Here is a 19,366-nt window from a genome sequence, read left to right as displayed (position 1 = left end):
AAATACGACCGTCAATGTCAATGACGTTGCCGCATCTCGTGTCCATAAGCTCAAGGCGAGAATGGGAGGAAAGAGAAACAGAGGAGGGAGGGACACAAGCCTTGTGAGTAAGAAAGAGGTCCGATGGTCATTTGCACCATACCGTAACTGTTATGGTAACTGTAGCCTACTTTTTCAATAAATGAACCAAGTATTTTATTGGTTCAAAATACGGTAGACACATGGTTTTAGTCATTCCACTGGTAGTCCGTTTTCCTCAAATAGGAATACAGGCCTGTCTCTAATTCTGGCCTCCTTCCAGTTATGGCCTGGTCCAAGATGCACTTGAGTAAATACAGGCCCCGGCCAATATTAGAGGATTTACGGTAGTATCAGGTAGATCAATTTCAGGAAGTGTCATTTCCAACTGTTACATCTGAGAAGGACTATACCTGCGTTGGGGTCTCCTCCCTTCTTTGGGCTCATGGGGGCTGCGCTGGGCTCAACGGTGTCCTTGTCTTTGCCCTTCCTCCGGATGGGACTCAGAGAGGGAGGATTGGCCAGGGAGGGCAGTGTGGCCTGACAGGAGGAAAATAAGACACACATTAATAACACACTGAGGGTACATCCACCCTTTTTTGAAGTCCCCTCATTTATTAATGCTCAGGATGATGTTTCTCAGGCAGTATCATGGAATTGTCTCTTCACTTGTTATTTTTTGAGTAACTCACAACAGTTTTTAACCTACACCAGTGAAGATCCTACTTTCCATATCTACATTTCTGACAGTCAGTCAGTCAGTCAGTCAGTCTTGTCACCTTGACAGCGGGTCCAGGCGCCGTGTCGTCCAGCACGTGGGCGCAGATGTTGAGGACCTTGAGGAGGTGTGAGAAGAGCTGCTCCACCATGCCGATGAGGAGGCGGTCTCCGAGCGCCGGCCAGGGCTCCGAGTCCTGCTTGCTGGCGGCAGCGGTGGCCTCCTCCTCGCCACTCCACGGGCTCTTCATGCACTTGGGAGAGGCGGCTGCAGACCCAACAGAACACAACTGCAGTGGTGAGTGTGTGTGTGTGTGTGTGTGTGTGTGTGTGTGTGTGTGTGTGTGTGTGTGTGTGTGTGTGTGTGTGTGTGTGTGTGTGTGTGTGTGTGTGTGTGTGTGTGTGTGTGTGTGTGTGTGTGTGTGTGTGTGTAGCCGAGATCATGGGAAGGATATAGTGCTATAAAGTGGACTAAAATACCAGGCTGCTAGATAAGTCAGTAGCGTATACACATGAGGCTTCAGGAGGGAGGATTATCAACGTTCCAGGCCAAGCCAGGTCTGCTAGCTGGCGCACATTACACGTGGGCTAGTGAGACGTCAGTACCCAACATCAAACACCTACACGTCAATCTGGCACCTTCCTGCAAATGGCCCGATGATGTGTGTGAGTGATAATAAATTGGGCTCACCGGCCAGCAGGTTCCCGGCCAGCAGCAGGGCGTCTTGGTGGGCGGAGAGGTCGAGAGGGAACCAGGCGGAGGAGAGCAGCGACAGCACCATGTTGGCCATGCCCACCATCAGGCTCCTCCTGGGCTCCTCGGCAGTGCTGGACTGGGACAGGCTGGGGAAGGTACATAGACACAGAAATTAGTGGTGTAAATCACAGCCTCCATGACGAAATTTCAAAACCGATTTCTTAAGGCAGTGATTCAATTATCGTTGATATTCTCGGAAGTCGCACGATATGTTACGGTTTGTTCCGATTCCGATTTCTAATATTATACACACACACAACAAAGCTGTAGGTGACATGAGCATATATAGTAGTTTTATTTTCATTTGCATTTCCAGATTCCTATAATTTAAAGGGCCATCCCTGTATGTGCATAAAGGGTATAAAGGGTATGTGCATATTAAGGGTCATCCCTGTATGTGCACACAGCGAAATGCTCTGCACACCAACAAAAGGTAAATTCTTTGTTTTACAACCTGCTCAATGGACTTAATACCGGTGCAGTTGATTCATGAAACATGCCCCCAGCTTTATTAAACTGTTTTGTACACATGGGTTGAATTAATGGTAAAAAAAAGGACAATAAAAAAGGGCAACATAGAATGTAAATGCAATAGGCAAGGTGTCCAGGCGTGTATGTACCTGTGCGAACGGCCTCGGCCACGGTACTGGCTGGAGCGGTTGAGGTGGCTGATGGTGGAGCTGACGTAGTCGCAGTGCCAGCCTGTGCTCCAGCTGCACACGGGGTAGCTGGAGCTGAGCAGGGAGAGCGCCTCGCAGCAGCCAAACTACACGTGATACAATTACGACAATAACACTGTCGTTCAGGATTTGATGTGTAGTTTTTTTAAGGGAACAAGGACAGGGCCTCACAGCAGATAAACTGCATGACAAAAACAGCCATAACATTACATTACAAGCATCATTCAAGCGTCATTAAAGCTATGAGCTGACCATCTGACATAAAAACAGGCCTTCTTTAGCATTTTGTCACATGCAAGGCCTAGAAGACACTGCTGTAATCCTAAACAGAATCGTAAAGAAAAGTCATGCCCCTTTCTAAACACACAAGCAGCGCCTCAAAGGAAGCAGGACTACTTACGCCCAGCAAACAATACAGCAATTGTAGCCTTCAGGACCGAAACTCACATGACTTTTCCTTACATTGCCACACAGAGGCACTAAGAGTAGGTTACGTTTATCCACTGTGGCAGCAGAGAAGCATACAGGACTGGTGTGAGACTAGGGGTGCCTCCTCCAATTGTGCTTGTGGCCTCGTACCAGGAACATCGCTAACAACAGCATTATGTTTTAATATCTTGCAAAAGCTCAATTGTAAAGTCATTTTCATACAGGAAAGTCATATTCAAACAGGATAGTAAATGAAGAATAGTCCCCTAAAAATTGTTGACAGCAGGGAAACATAATTGTTTTCTCCACGGAGGCGGGGCATCAGCAACATGCGAGGCCACAAGCACAAGTGGAGGACGGAGGTCTGTACATTGGAATGCACCCTAGGCCTTTAGAGACAGGTGGTAAAGGCTAGGCACCGACCGTGAGCGCTCTGGAGGTGGAGGAGGTGAAGGCGTGCGACACGGCGCTGATGACGCGGGACAGGTTGTTCTCAATGGTCACATCAGACACACCCTGGGATAGGTTGTAGCCTCTGTATGTCCTGCAGACACACCACCAAAAAGTCACACATTGCTGCAATTCAGTGCGACTTAGCATATTGTATATTTTGCACATTAGATACAAGTTGTAATTAGATTTCACAAGCATCTTCTTCTCTCGGATCTCGGTCTTCAACCAGGGCAGACGTCACAGGCAAATACCTGGTAATGGTGCTGACAGTGAACTGGGAGGGAGGCTGGGTCTCGTGCATCAGGAGCTGTAGGTACACACTGCTCTGCTCGCGGGCTATGGCCACCACAGGGTCTGCCTGTGCCTGGTCGCAGTCGTAAAACAGCCGCGATATCACCCTGCAGGATGCAAACCAAGGCACAAACACAATGTTTCATTTGTAAAACTAAACCATGTGAACATGGCCTTCATCCTGTTCATCATCGGTTATCTGCTTATGTGTGTGTGCGTGTATCATATGTATGCTGCCCTACAATTTCAGAACGCAGTATCTCTGCTTACTGGTAAACTGAGAACAAGGGCTTCTAAGTTTCCATTCTGGCCGGGCAACTGAGTTGGAGGCAAAGTGGTGATGACACTTCCATATAATACTTTTTAATGGTGGAAATTTAAACACACAAGGAAAAAAACCCAACATTTTTGCAGTTTTGCAGTTACTGTGTTCTGTTGTGGTATTACTGTCTACAGCCAAACCACGGTTTCAATGGAGACGTGCAGTATATCAAGTAGAGATGCACCGGATCCTGATTTTTAGGATCCTGATATACTGCATTTTTGCCTTGCACGACGTAGCCTCTTAAAACAAAAAAGCACAGTAACATACATTTTTATAGTTTTTTTTTCTGAAACAGGACAAACTTGGACCAACATTTTTGGACACAAGACAAAGGAAGTAATTTAAAGCCCATTTCCGCTCTAAACTCAATTTTGACCATTTTTCGAGAGACTGCGTTCTGAAATTGTACGGCAGTATAGTTTGCTCACCTGTTGACAGTGGCAGCAGCAACATGCCTGACCCTGGGGTCCTCATCTCCCAGGAGATAGATGATGACATCACCAAGGATCCTTTCCTGAAGTCGGAGTAACTGAACACAACACAATGTGAACATTCACAATTAGAAAAAATACAAGTCATACTCAAAAACCAACCAAGCCAGCTACAGAGACCACCAGGTAAACAGAGATATGGTAGAGAACAGTGGTAAGCTTTCCCAGTACTCCGAGGTCTGGCATGTGAAAAAGCATGTGTGCTGTACATGTTTACATACCCCAGTGTAATGATGGTCCCCTTTGTGCAAACTATTCGTTCTCCTCTCCAGGAAATTAACCAATCTGAAAGACAACGTTTTAATTAAAAGATGCACTGTGTAATATCATTAGCAGTTTCTTTCCAGAACTCACGCTGCCCATTCACAAATGTTACCTTTTTGATGAATGCTTACCACCACCAATAAATTCTAAAGATTCATCTTGATTTTCATTTTGATTTGCAAAACTTACTGTACTTTGGTCATACTAGTAAATACTAGTTTATCATTGAGTAAATGCTCATGAACAGATCAAATTTGGCAATTAGGCAGCACGATTTCCATGAGCAGCATAGTTGCAGTACCTACTCTGACCACCATCCTACACAGTACACATTAAACAAAATATCACCCAATACACCACTACAATGACACAACAAGCCTTCTTCATCATACACAAATTCATTTCAACAGCTGCCTTTACCTGAAGTCAATCTCCGCCACCGTCTCCAGCAGCTCTGTGCGGACGAGCCAGTAGGAGCAGTCTCTCAGGCCCAGGAGGTCGATCAGCAGCTGCAGACCCAGCTCACTGAAAGTGCTGCTACTCAGAGCCATGATGCAGTGCTGTCACACAAGGAGGACACAGAGCAGGAGTCAGGTACTTACATGCAGTGGCATCCTCAGAGGCAGAGTAGAGAACACAAGACGCCAATCTTAGTGAAGTGGTGCTGGGTAAGAGTTGGGAAATCTAATGGCTGTGGCTGCATCCAAGTCAACTGTGAGATGGTTACATTCTGTGTACAATGTGTAGAAGAAAAAGAACACAATGCTGCTTTACAATATTACAATATTATTTTTTTTGGTGTTCTGACATAGCGGCTTTAAGCCTTCACCTGATAGGCTTTTAGACTACGTGTATTTTGTACTTTGCTTCCAACTTCCACGGAAATAGTTTAAACCACTACACTATGATACTGGGGTAACTTTTAAGAACATATATATGAAGAGTTCAGATGCAAAACCCCCTAACTCCATTTCTGAAGACCTGCACTTTTATATTTTTAGAGCACCCCGTTGTTGGTTTGGTTTACATTCATGTACTTGATAATACATATTAATAGTTATATGACATGAATAAAATAAAAAAATGCAATTTTGATAGCTTTGTATTAAATAAAAATGAATTAAGATTATTTTCTGAAAAGGCGCTTAGGGGGTTTTGCATCTGAACTCTTCATATATATGCACTCTCCCACTGCAAGGCCCACTTCCAATCCCAGTAGACACACAGGACAGGCCCTCCCCTCAGCAGTACCCACTCACCCTCACTGCACCACAAGCCATCTTGCACGTCACCGATGACTCATCCCGCAAACCCCTCTGCAGCAAAGGCACCAAGTCCACCAGAGAGATGGGGTTCCCTGTGCAGGAGAGGAAAAGAGTGTGAGCCACAGCAGACGAGTTGGAGGGCAATAAAACCAGAGTTTATGTGTGCACAGTAGTCATCAATCACGGCCAAGTGCTCGTGTTAAGTCTATTGTACGGGATCATCAAGTGGCACTCTGGCTGAATGTATGTCTTTGTCTTGGCTCGGGGCTCACCGGTGGAGCTCTGGACGTTGGCCAGCCAGGCTTCCACGCTGAAGCGCGTCTTGAGGAGCATGGCCTGGATGAGGGCGCCACACAGGATGGCAGTGGCTCCCCGAATCTGGGGATCGCCGTGCTCCACGTACTTCAGGACGTCACTGATGTACTGTTGCTCTGGGGGGGGACAGTTTTGGAATAGAGTTGGTGCATATTTAACATGGAGTGTTGGTGGGGCTTAACAGAGAGGGTTTATACGTGTGTGTGTGTGTGTGTGTGTGTGTGTGTGTGCGTGCGTGCGTGCGTGCGTGCGTGCGTGCGTGCGTGCGTGCGTGCGTGCGTGCGTGCGTGAGTGAGTGAGTGAGTGAGTGAGTGAGTGAGTGAGTGAGTGAGTGAGTGAGTGAGTGAGTGAGTGAGTGAGTGAGTGAGTGAGTGAGTGAGTGAGTGAGTGAGTGAGTGAGTGAGTGAGTGTGAGAGTGAGTGAGTGAGTGAGTGAGTGAGTCTATGGTGACTACAGCTTGATATAAACTGTATTCGTTGTCTTTTCTCCCGTTTCCACTAGAGGGCTCATCCTGTGCTGCACAGTGTGTGGGCTCAAAAAGGTGGTATACACAGTATGTACAGAATATTAAAACCATCAATCAGATTTTTTTATTTTTTTTAAACAGCCACTGTGGAGGAGAAACACCACACTCAATCAATCAAAGCTGCTAGACATACAAAAATAATGTGTGGTTAAAAAAGGAAGAAGTACTGCATCTTAAAGTAAAGCAGAAGTACACATTCACCCTGCGCTAGTAGGCTGATGTTACGGTGGCTTCCAGAGTAATCTTTTTAGAAGCCGGACAATAGGCGCCGTACAGTACGGCCAGAGATTCTTCAAGTATAGAGATATGCCAACATAATAGGTTTCTATGGGCACCTAATGTGACCAGGTTCCGGTCTGCCTAAAGGGGCGTGTCATAATGCTCCTAGCATTGAATAGAACAGTCCTCAGGTCTGCCTAGGTCTGCCTAATAGAACCAGGAAACAATGGGGCAATGGAACCTCTCTCTCTCTACTCTCTCTGGTACGGCAGCCTCCAGAGCTGGTGTGTGAATGTGGGACTGTGTATGTCTGTAGTGTTGGGCGAGTTACTCAAAAACTGTAATGCATTACTGATTACATCTTATTGTCTTTTCAAAGTAATCCCTTACAGTACAATAGTACTACATTTAAAATGTACTGCATTACACTACTTTTGCATTACTTTATTGACTTGCCAATATAACTAGATATGGGTCTAGCGATTTAATCAAAGTCACGAGTCATGACTCTTTCACCTTCCCTCCAGGACGTGTTTCGGCAGCATGCAAACTAAAAAGTAGCAAGTTCAGGAAAACCTTTTTTCTGACCCACCACACTTAACACCATTAAAATCCAGGTTGCAGTATTAAAATGTATTGCAACTTATGTTACTTGCATTGTAACTTGTATATATTATAGCTTTACATTACCGTGTTACAGCAAAAAGTAATGCATTACAGTTATTCATTCCTTTTGTAATGCGTTACTCCCAACACTGTGTGTGTGTGTGTGTGTGTGTATTTGGTAAGCGCTTGGAGACCTCTTCACTGTTGTGATACTGCGTTATATAAATAGATGCTGTATTGTATTGTTTTTACTCTCACCATCCAGTGCCATGCCCTCCAAGGGCTCCAGGTAGAGAGTGTTGAAGAAGGCCTCAGGATGGAGTGCAGCAGCCGCCCCCACGCAACTCACAGCCAGGGCCTTCACACTCACGCGCACCTCCTTGTCAGGCACCAGCCCTGCAGCGCACACAGCAATCAGTGGTAAGACACACACACACACGCATGCATGCACGCACACGCGCACACGCGCACACACGCGCACACGCGCACACGCGCACACGCACACGCACACGCACACGCACACACACACACACACACACACACACACACACACACACACACACACACACACACACACACACACACACAGAAAAAAAGTTAGTCAACATGTTTCATGTCTCTTGTAGAATCACTGAGGAATTGAAATAGATTGAAGTCGTGGTGGGTGTGTTTCGATTCTTGGTCATAGGGAACCATTATCTGAAACCAACTTCTTGTGTCTCCAGTCCTCCTCACTAGGGATGCAAACGATTAATCGATCAATCGACTTTAATCGACCAATGCATTAATCGATTAAAAAAACATTAATCGCAATTATTCGATAATTCAACTGACAAGAGACCCAGGTGAAATGGGCATGTGAAGAGTGTGTGTGAAGAGGGGTGTGAATGGTGTGAATATTTAAATTACCTTTGGATTAAATCATTGAAATAGAATTAATTTAAATGTGGTATTTTGTCTCAATTTTTAATTACATTTTTTAGATTTAATCTTTTTTTTTGTTTGAGAAACATTGAGATTTCGGGGGGAAAATGCCGCTTATCAATTAATCGTAAGTCGATCAATAAGGCTATCAACCAATGATTAATGAATTAATCGATAATTTGCATCCCTACTCCTCACCATTTTTCTGTCCAGTTAGTAGAAAAGACGCAGCAAGCAGGCGCACGCAGTGGACCAGAGGCTCCTCCTTTGCATCAGTGTAGTGTCCAATCTCCCCCTTTATCCTGGACGGCTGGAAGACACACAAAAAGACAAATAAGGTTAGTTTAGAGGGGCTCTACTACTCCGTTTTCTTTTTTTGCATACCCGTCGGCTTGCTCTCTAGAAAGGATAGAAAGAAAGGTTCATTTGCATTTTTTTTAAGCACTACTGTGTGTGTGTGTGTGTGTGTGTGTGTGTATATGTCTTTTCACCAGTACACATGTTAAGCCATCCTAGAAGCTTACCTTGATTTCAGGGTCTGTGGGTTCCACTGGCTCCTCCTTTGGTATGAAGCGGTCCACGCTGCTGTCAGATGCCTGTCTGTTGTGGCCTTTGCCCTCCATCAGGTGGGGCTTGCTGAGGGCTGCAGCCAACAGTAAACACGTTTTATTTTATTTAAAAAAATTATATTCTAACCAGGGCTTTGAACCGTTATTTTTTTTCCAAACGTTCCGTTCCGAACAGAAACGGAATTATAACGTTTCCGGTTATGCGTTCCACCAATAAATTGACGTTCCCGAACCGGTTAGAACAGAAAAATACTGTTCCCGGAACGGTTAATTACGTTCCTGTCAGCTGATTACTCCCATAGGCCTAACTGACGTTAATTAACCAAGAAAGACGGAAGTGCAAATGAGTCAGCCTATATTCCAAGCTGATTATTCAAGCAGATGAAAAGAATATCCACCAGAATTTTGTCATTTAGGGACGACCTAAGCGGAGGAGCGGAGAATAAACCTCAATGATGAAAATGCACGCTCCACGCTGACTTGGGTCACGGAGAGCGCTATGATGGACATTGTGAGTTTGTGCATATTTAAAGCAGCCATGGATGCCCAATAACGTCGAACATTCTTGGTGCGCTTTACACGCGCTTCTCTGCAATGTCTTACAATTTTTTCATTTCATTTATTTAAACTCGAAGAATCATTGAGGGCCCAGCCCTCATTTACAATGATGTCGAGTAAAACAAACAATTGCACATATAAAATCATATATAAACAACGAACATACACAATACACCATAAATCATATAAGAGGTAAGAATTAAGACAAACTATGAATTAAAACTTATGAGTTAAAACAAGTGCAAGTATGTGATAAAAAACTTCCCAGTGTAACTTTAAAATGTTCTAATGGCACAAAGGCTTGAAGACCCATCCTTTGTTGTAAGTTATTCCAAACTGAAGGTCCACAGACACTAAAAGCTGTTTTACCCAGTTCAGTGCGGGCATAAGGGACCTCCAGTAAAAAATTGCTGCTGCGGGTTTGGTATGGGTTGGAGTGCCAAACTAAAAGAGATGAAATATAAAATGGGAGTTTGCCAGTGAGGGCCTTATAAATAAAAATAAAATAATGCATGTCCCTTCTGTGAGAAAGTGGAGCCCACCCAACTTTATCATATAACAGGCAATGATGTGTACTATATGGATCCCCAGTAATAAAACGAGGAGCTGAATGATAGACAGTGTCAAGTGCCTTCAGATTAGAGAGTGGTGCATGTCTGTAAATAATATCACCATAGTCAAGGGAAGACAGAAAAGTAGCTTCAATTAACTTTTTTCTGCAGAAAACAGGAAAGTGATATTTATTTCTGTGCAAGAAAGATAGCTTTTGTCTGAGCGTAGTGACAAGACAGTCAGTATGTTTCTTGAATGTGAACTTGTCATCTAGCCAGATTCCCAGGTACTTATAATGTGATACTCTCTCAATAACAGAACCCATCTAAAGTAGATATATTAAAAATCATTTTTCATGCATGCTTAGATCGAGTAAAGACCATACATTTAGTCTTGCTTACATTAAGTAGAAGCTTAAGACTAATGAAGGCATTTTGTAGGATATTAAAAGACTGCTGCAATTTCTCCAAGGCTAGCTGTACAGAATCTGCAACACAATACAAAATTGTATCATCTGCATATAGATGAATAGAGCAGTTGGAAAGGAGAGAAAGTATGCTATTTATGTACATGGTGAAGAGTACCGGACCTAATACTGAACCTTGTGGGACCCCCTTGGTTATTAGCAGGGGGTCAGATTGAGTATTACCCAATTTTACAGTATGGTGTCTGTTTGAAAGGTAGCTCTGGAACCATTTACAGGCACTTGCATTAAAACCAATACCAGGCAGAATTTGTAGAAGCAGAGAATGGTCCACGGTGTCAAATGCTTTGGATAAGTCCACAAAGATGGCAGCACAATGTTTTTTCTTGTCAAGAGAAGTGATAATATCATCCATTACTTTAGTAGCAGCAGTAACTGTACTATGTTTAGTAGGGATGGCACAAACCGCACCGAAAACCGAAACCGTACAATTCACACACATACCGAACCGAACCGTGCAATCCGTCGCAAACCGCAATTCATGTGCTGCCCAGAAAAATATGTAAAACAGACATTCTAGGAGTATCTTATCCAGTCTCTCTGATTAAAACATTAGCGTATAAGACCAATCAGAGGATGACACAATTAAAATCACACCATTTTCAAATTATGAACCTATACAATAAGCCTATAATAAGCCTATACATCGCTTTTTAACTGCAGTTATATAAATATTGTTTAATATTCCCATTCCCAATCATTTATCATGAACAAAAAAAAAAGAACCGTAGAGAACCGAAAACCGTGACCTTGACACCGTGATATGAACCGAACCGTGAATTTTGTGAACAGTACCACCCCTAATGTTTAGGCCTAAAGCCTGATTGGAGAGGGCTCAAAATATTATTGGTATTTAGAAATTCTTTGAGCTGATCATTTACCAACTTCTCTAGTATTTTTGAGAGACACGGTAGCTTGGATATTGGTCGATAGTTGTTAGGGTCAGTCTTATCACCCCCCAATGATGCAATGGAAACTTTGCCCTTTTGTATGACAGTGGTTTCTCTTATTTAAGATGTGGAGTGGAGACTTTGTAGTCCACAGCTCTCTCTCCATTCAGTCAGAGAATGTCTGATGTCACACAGGACGTGAACCTCAGCCGTCATGGTAACGTGCGCAGGAAAATAATTACTTTTTTGTTTGTTTGAGGAACGATATTAACCGGTATTAACCGGTTACCATTATTTTGAAATAAGTGTTCCTGTTCCAGAACATAAAAAATGATAACGTTTCCGGTTTCGTTTCTGTTCCCTGTAAAATACAAAAAGTTCCCGGTTTTCGTTTTCGTTCCTTGAACCGGTTCAAAGCCCTGATTCTAGCCACTATTAGCGCAACAAGATTACATTCAGAATTCTTTGTGCGCATGTCGACGTGCTTAAGTACTTCACATCTAACAACATGGCTTTTATCAGGCCAAAGTGGCCATGACAAAAGATTACACTGTTTCAGCACAAACAGAACACAGATCTGATATGGAGAGAGCATAATCTAACCTAGGCAAACAAGCAAACGCTTATCTTTGGGAACACTCTTCAGTAAGGAGAGGCTACGTTCCAACAGATCTCTTATTAATCTAATGCCTGTAACGGACTGGTGAACGTAGCTTGTGACTGGAGGGGATCGGTGGACTGGAATACATACCCAACACTGAATGGGCGAAAGGTTCCAGGGGCCCATCTGAGGGAGGGGCCGTCCCGTCCTCCTCCTCGTCCTGTAGTGTCCCGATCTGCATCCCCGAATACTGACTTTCACTGCCATCCAGGACCTTACACACCATGGACAGACCGACAGACACAGAGACACAAGCATACACACACACATACACACATACTCATTGAGCCACTTGCAAAGTCATCTCCAGTTAGATGGTAAATGATAAATGGTTGAAAATGGCATGCACACAAACAAAATTGTATGGATGTCAATCAATCAGGTAAAAAAAAACCAACAAAACTGATGAGACATTACCACTCATTTCAAAGGATGGGAAAATATTGCACGAGAGCTCTGCTAATTTTACCACATGAAAGGCCTACGCATATAACTCATGTTTTAAAGGAGAAGAATTCCATTCCATATGCCTTTCAACAAGTAGCGCTGGCATACTGAAATCTTACATTTGCTTTACAATGGATATTTTGTATATAGTTATAGTTTGATATCGCCATATGGAAAAAATGCAGGGATGGATAATGACATGAACTTTGAAGACTGCATTTAAATCTTCAGTCTCTCCTTTTTTTAATCCATGTTCTATATGTTTTTACTAATGTGTAGGCCTTTCTAGCAGCATGGCAGTAACAGAGTGGGGCACTGAGGCCAGGGCTTGGGGTAGGGCTCAGGGCTCCTCTCACAGGCAACCCAGCATGCTCAAAGGATTCTGGCACCTTCCAAAACGACGAAAACAAAAAATGATCACAATAATTGATACAAATGGTAGAAGGTAGTAGTAAATATAAAGGGGAAAACGCAGAGGCGGATGCTGAAGAACAGTCCATGCGTGCCTTCGTAAGGAGAGAAGGAAGAGGTTTTGGAGCCCACACAATCGCTGACAGTGAGGAAACAAAAACAGAAATCGAGTCAAGAATCAGACTGCTCACAGTAGGACAGGAATTTACATCTATGAGGGAAGAGGCAGAGTTCAAAAGATTGTCATCGCAACAAGGTTGTCATCTCGATACATCTCCAATCAGAAAACGTGCAAGAAAGGGGACGTCCATTAGAATGAGGAGGGGGGTCTGGGAACGAACAGCAAAAGACGGCGACTGGAAAGGGGGGAAACACCAAAAACCACCCTCCCTCTCCCCATTGAACGAAAAATGAAAGTAAAAAAAGGGGAATATTAAAAAAAGAACGCAAAAAAAGTGAACTCTGCCCAAGGCGCCTGCTGACCTGGTCGCTCCCGCTGGCCAATGAGGCCACAGAACAGGAGGAAGAAGAGGAGGAGGTGGAAGAGGAAGAAGAAGACGACGGACGGTAAGCCGAAGACGCCTCGCCGGTGGAGGACGAGCTGTCGGAATGTGTGGAGGCGTCGGGCCCCTCTGTGGAGGTCGGAGAGGGCGGGATCGGGCTGGGGCTCGAGCTGAGGCAGCACTGCGGCACACTTACGAGCTCGGGGCACTCCGACGGCGTGGCGGCCGAGTCCGGCCCCTCCGTGGTGGTCTGGGAGCTGTCGCTCTGGGCAACCGAGGGCCCTTGCTGTTGCGGGTCCTTCCTAGAGTTGCCGTCGTCCGCCACGGACTCTTCGCTGGTCGCCGCGGTGGCTGTGGGCGCGCCGCTTCCTCCCCCGCCGCCGCTGATCTGGCTGGAGCTGCGGCTCAGCATGTCCTCGTCCATGGCGTCGTCTTCGCCCTCGTCTGGACCACTGTCGCTGCCCACGCCTCCGCCGGCTCCCACGCCCTGTTCAGACGTGCTGCTGAGCTCCACCGAGTCCCCTGGCTGCAAGGCATGCTGGGAGGAGCGAGGCTGCTGCGTGATGATGTCAGTTGACGTCAACGAGGACACGCCTGAAGACGACGGAGCGGAGACCTCACTGCCAGACTCACTGCCTACAGAGGCTGGTGTGGAGAGGGAAAGGCAAGAAGAGAGACAGAGAGAGAGACGGATGGGGAGACAAACAGACAGACAGACAGAGATTGGAGATGGACAAAGAGATATTGAATACAAATGTTAGAAGGGTGCATTGGCACGGATCTGCAACAAAGAGAATAAGAGAACCTCTTACTGCCTTCATTTACGCCAACATTCATAACATGTCTATATGGCCTCTCTCTCCTTATCCATCTCATATTAGGAACAAAACAAAAATCTTCAGTGACTTGAACGGCTAATCTTAATTCAACATTAAGGTCGTGTCGAGAGGTTTGACCTGTGGTGCGTCAATCAAGACCGTCTCAAATGAACAGGTGACTCTTGTGGCAGCCTCACCAGTAAAGGAACCCGTGACCTCCGGCCTGGTTTCAGGGTCATCCTCTAACCCCTCCTCTTCTCCTGACAGCACTTTTCCTGAGGGTAAAAAGAAGGGTTAAATGTCATGGGTCCAATCAGGGACAGAGAATTAATTCAAACATCAAGCATTTTAAAGCCGTTTGTTCCAGGCACACCACTGTAGACAAATGGGACATAAAACGCCTTTTCACAACTTTCCTAAAATCCACATGGTGTAAAGTAAACTAGGACTAAGCAGACTAATAAGCACATCAGCAGAGGAGGAAATACTAAAGGCTTCAAACTAAAGGGGAGATAGAGAGCACCGATGAAGCAGGGAGAGGGAGGCAAGAGGTTTGAGGAGGAGTTAGGAGGAGGAGCACAGGAAGTCACCTTTCTGCTTCCTGAGGACAAGCGGGCTCCACGACGAGCCTCCACCAGCTGCAGCAGAGAGGGAAACAGGAAATAGAAGGCAAGAAAAGAAGAAGAAATAATAAAAAAGCTCTAGTTGCCCATAGGAAAGGAAAAGCCGTCACACCCACAGTTAAAGGAGTGGAAAGGGGTGAGTAGTACAATCAGCTAGAGAAATGACATATCCATTAACAGAGCAGCAGTTTAGAAACAGGGAAGTCAAGAGGAGTGGCAGACCAATCAGTTTCAGTAATTAATTGCACTTCAGCAGCAGCAGGAAAGTGAAGAGGCAGAATGAGAATAATGGAAATGCTTGCAAGGAAAGTCTATTCATTTATACATCAACTGGCAGCTGTGGATAATTTAATCTACCTGCTTAGCCTGGATACCTGCTATAAATGTAATGATGATGCTTTGTGAAGTGACAGTAAGACACCAATAAATAGAGCTTGAAAGTGACGTCACTTCCCCCGATTTCATGGGACCTCAACAGCGATTTTAGCCGAAAATCGTAGCATGTAATCCAATGGCGGTATTAAAATGATATTTCGATTCCCTTTGCGTTGTGCCACAAGCTCCACATATGTTGTTTCTGATATTTTTGTTTAATTTTTCATACGAACCCCCAAACTTTTTAGAAAGCTGTGTTTCTTCTAGTGGTGGGCCGTTATCGGCGTTAACGTGTTGCGATAATGTGAGACTCTTATCGCGCGATAAAGAAAATATCGCACGTTAATCTATTCTCAAAATATGGGTTTGGAGTTTGGGTATGCACGTCACCATAGCGTTTGATGACAGACGCTTTCAGACTGCGCTCCAGTCGCTTTTTCTCCTCTCCACCTGTTGCTTTAGCAGACCTACTAAATATGAACAGTGTTTGCATGCTGAAAACATTAATCCCTATGCCGTGCTAGGTATTGTTTGAGTGCTTTTTCATAGTGGTAGACTAAAGAAACGTTATTGTTTGAGGTGAAGCATGGAAAGATTTTATTGAGTACCAGCCCGACTACATTTCCCCACGCATTGCATGGAACACATAAACAACTTCCAGAAATCTTGCCTGTGCCATAATTGCAAAACATTCCGTGTGATATGCATTTTGAAGATTGTCAAACTGAAACAGTCAATATCTAGGCTACTCTCGTTGAATGTTTGTGTTGCAATCGCGCATTTGCGACTCAGTGAGATATTCTTATGTCAGACGGTAATAAACCTCGCGGTTGTCACGCTTGATTGCTAACTGAATTCATTTCGAGTTGTAACTCCTCTGGCATTCTAACTCTGAGAACAACTGTCAGGTTTTGGCCAAATTGCCGTGGGCCAGTGCTGTAGGTTCTACATATCCAGTAGCCTAGCATGGCTCTGCTGAAGGCTGCTGTGCCTACTGCGCGCAGAGCTCCTCCCTCTCTTAAAGGAGCCGCCGCTCTTTTTAACAGTCAGTGGCAGATTCTCTCTCTCTCTGTCTCTCTCTGTCTCTCTCTCTCTCTGCCCATTAGAAATACTGAATTGTTGAGGTCATTTTGTTTAAATAGCCTAAATGTTTGATAGATTTATCTGTATTTGCCTCTACAACTTATAGCGCTGTTCATTTTGAAATTTCAGTATCTTTCTAAATGCTTCCTAACATATTGGACACACTTTACACATATTGCAGTGTTTTTTTCATCACCAAGTATCAACATGACCATTTTTTGAAGATGAGAGGCATTTTGGAAAAAAAGATGAGCTCTGGTCTAATGCGCCATCTCTCTTAAGAAACCCCAAGGTTTTTTCGGCATTATTTCACTAGCGTGCCTATTCTGAATGAGCCATTTTGATATAGATTAATCTAGATTAATTTAAGAATTTCAGTGAGATCAATCTAGATTAAAAAAATTAATCTATGCCCACCCCTAATCTCTTCACATTTTTCATGCAGACGGCCTCGGAACAAAACATTGATACTTCTGCATGAATAATCTTTATCTAGCCTCTTAAACAGCATATTTGTACCCCAGCGCACATCATGACTGAGATCAGAAGATAGGCCTATTTACTTGCTACCATGTTGTTAGATGCTCAGCTTAGGTCCCATGAAATGCGGAACTAAGGGTCGGGACTTTCAAGCTCTATACCAATACATAGACCATTCAACCAACATGGTGCTTGCTGGTCATTGTGACTGAAAGTTGACTGACAGCCGATGAGTGGGGACACATGGCACACATGATTGCATGGAGGGATGGAGGGAAAGTTACCGATGAGATCCACGATGCTGCCACTACGGGCTCGGCCCTCCACCATGGGGCGCGACAGTGACCCGGGGGTGATGAGCACGTGCAGCAGCTCCGGGGGTGGCGTGCGGAACACCTGCTGCAGCAGCTCTAGCGACGCCGTCACCACGTTGTGGTCACAGTGCTGGGTGTAGTGTAATGTCAACTCGTACACCTGCCGGAGAAAGGGACGCGTGCAGATATGAGGTGCAGGTTCCAATCTGACCATAAAGCAAACACTTCTCCCAGTGTATTCAAGGGATGCATGATACATCGGCATTAACACTACTATTCGTCGATGTTTGAAAACATCAGCATCTGTCTGATGAGCAAAACTGAACTGATATTAATGACCGATATTATACTAGTTACGTCACAGTTTAGGGTTTTCACAGCAGAGGCTACAAGATAGGACCTACATTGTGTATTAACTGTTTGCAAACAACACACACACACGCACATTCTCCAAAACATTCTAATCATAGTATATACATCGCCAGGCAGCCCAATTTGCGTTTTACAGCCTCACATAAACAGCAATTCATTCTTATTCTATTCTATGCTCTGCATATACTCTGAAAAGGCTCATTCACCATTAATGTGTCACAACACAGTAGGATAATTCAGCAGGTTAAGTGTTTTTATGTCGTCACTCACAGTAGAGAGCATTTGTCCTAACCAGTTGACCCATCCATCACCCACACAAACACACCCTGCATAGTGACCGAGGTCTGTGCCACCGCACTAGAGGATGACATTTTTCAGGAATTCCCGTGGGTACGGCGGGTCCTGCGAGATTCCCGCGGGATGGGAGTCAAAAATTTTAAGATGAACGGGAGCGGGCAGGAGCGGAAATAAAGATGAATGGGAGCGGGCAGGAGCGAGAATAAAAATGAACGAGAGCGGGAATGCCGCTTATTTTTTCTTTAAAAAACAAACAAAAAAAGCCTGGGTTATTTTTGACGGAACAGGATTGGGGTTGATTTTGAGTGGGAGTGGGCAAGATTGGGAGACATTCATTTCAGGAGTGGACGGGATGGGATTTGTTTCTTTTACTCCAGTCCAGGATGGGACGGGATGGGATTTTTTTTTGGGACCGGGATGGGACGGGAGTGAAAATCCACTCCCGTGTCATGCTCCACACCGCACCTGTACTAGCTGCTCTGGGGACGGGGAGATGTCGGTCTCTTTGCGCATGACGCCGAAGCTGCCCTTGAGGCTGGTGTTGGGCACTTGCTGCTGGAGCAGAGGCATCAGGTAGCGCAGGGTGAGCAGCACGCCGAGGATCAGATGACTAGGCCGCTCCTCATCCACCGGCACCACCAGACCTGCACGGAAGAGTTGAGCCATGTGTATGTATGTGTGTGAGAGAGAGAGAGAGAGAGAGAGAGAGAGAGAGAGAGAGAGGGAGAGAGAGAGAGCGAGAGAGAGAGAGACAGAGAGAGAGAGACACAGAGAGAGAGAGAGAGAGAGAGAGAGACAGACAGACAGACAGACGAAAAAATGATTGATTCCTGTCCTTATATTGAATTCAGGTTGATACACTGCACACTGCACAATCCAGATGTGAAATCAGTTACTACCAGTGTTTAAAGGCACAGGCACAGTGTACTATAATTTACTTGGCTAATATAATTTTTTTATTTTTACTTTTTAATGTGTTTTATATGAAGAGTTCAGATGCAAAACCCCCTAAGTGCCTTTTCAGAAAATAATCTTAATTCATTTTTATTTAATAGAAAGCTGTCAGAATTGCTTATTGTTTTATTTTATTTATGTAATATAACTATTTATATGTATTATCAAGTACATGAATGTAAACCAAACCAACAACAGGGTTCTCTAAAAATATAGAAGTACAGGTCTTCAGAAATGGAGTTAGGGGGTTTTGCATCTGAACTCTTCATATATTGTTATTGCTATTGACATAGTGTTTGTGAGTGCGAGTCCTACCTAGCAGCACGTTCAGGAGCCAGGTGTAAAAGTAGTGTGTTCTGCGTGAATGTTGGCACACACTGACAGCACAGCTAGCTGCGGTCCTGCGGATGGTGGGGGAGCTGGACTTCAGGTTAGCGACAAATGCCTTAAGCAGCACCTGAGGAGTACATGGACATGCACAATAGTGGTGTCAACAATGATCGATTCGGCGATCCGAATCGATCCGGGGCATGGACGATCCAGATCCAGATCCGGCAAGTTCCAGAATCAATCCGGCAATTTTTTTACGTTTCAATTACTTCCATGGATATTTCGGGAGCAAATGAATGTTAAATTAAATAAAAACACTTCAAAACATTGCAAGACTGATACAGACTGATACAGAAAACAGCCAA

General features: G+C 44.6%; 1 protein-coding gene across 6 annotated transcripts in view; it reads right to left on the bottom strand.

Annotated features, from left to right (window-relative positions):
* Positions 1-19,366, bottom strand: part of htt (huntingtin) — a 56,256-nt gene that overhangs the window by 31,117 nt on the left and 5,773 nt on the right. For 4 of the 6 annotated variants that reach the window (XM_063219615.1, XM_063219619.1, XM_063219614.1 and 1 more), the window contains exons 7-27: positions 18,987-19,128; positions 18,183-18,361; positions 17,019-17,208; positions 14,764-14,811; positions 14,371-14,448; positions 13,552-14,000; positions 12,085-12,208; positions 8,805-8,923; positions 8,479-8,590; positions 7,615-7,752; positions 5,963-6,121; positions 5,685-5,782; positions 4,846-4,985; positions 4,383-4,446; positions 4,099-4,199; positions 3,306-3,452; positions 3,025-3,145; positions 2,113-2,258; positions 1,427-1,578; positions 798-1,003; positions 432-558 (exon numbers count right to left, since the gene is read on the bottom strand). In XM_063219615.1, coding sequence (XP_063075685.1) covers positions 432-558; positions 798-1,003; positions 1,427-1,578; positions 2,113-2,258; positions 3,025-3,145; positions 3,306-3,452; positions 4,099-4,199; positions 4,383-4,446; positions 4,846-4,985; positions 5,685-5,782; positions 5,963-6,121; positions 7,615-7,752; positions 8,479-8,590; positions 8,805-8,923; positions 12,085-12,208; positions 13,552-14,000; positions 14,371-14,448; positions 14,764-14,811; positions 17,019-17,208; positions 18,183-18,361; positions 18,987-19,128 — 3,040 coding nt within the window. The remainder of the gene's footprint in view (positions 1-431; positions 559-797; positions 1,004-1,426; positions 1,579-2,112; positions 2,259-3,024; positions 3,146-3,305; positions 3,453-4,098; positions 4,200-4,382; positions 4,447-4,845; positions 4,986-5,684; positions 5,783-5,962; positions 6,122-7,614; positions 7,753-8,478; positions 8,591-8,804; positions 8,924-12,084; positions 12,209-13,551; positions 14,001-14,370; positions 14,449-14,763; positions 14,812-17,018; positions 17,209-18,182; positions 18,362-18,986; positions 19,129-19,366) is intronic. The other 2 variants (XM_063219618.1, XM_063219617.1) reach the window with 1 other exon arrangement.

The sequence above is a fragment of the Engraulis encrasicolus genome, chromosome 16 (assembly GCF_034702125.1).
Source record: "Engraulis encrasicolus isolate BLACKSEA-1 chromosome 16, IST_EnEncr_1.0, whole genome shotgun sequence".
Classification (NCBI taxonomy): domain Eukaryota; kingdom Metazoa; phylum Chordata; class Actinopteri; order Clupeiformes; family Engraulidae; genus Engraulis; species Engraulis encrasicolus.
The sequence above is the reverse complement of the archived record's forward strand: the minus strand, read 5'-3'. Positions and strand labels throughout refer to the sequence as shown.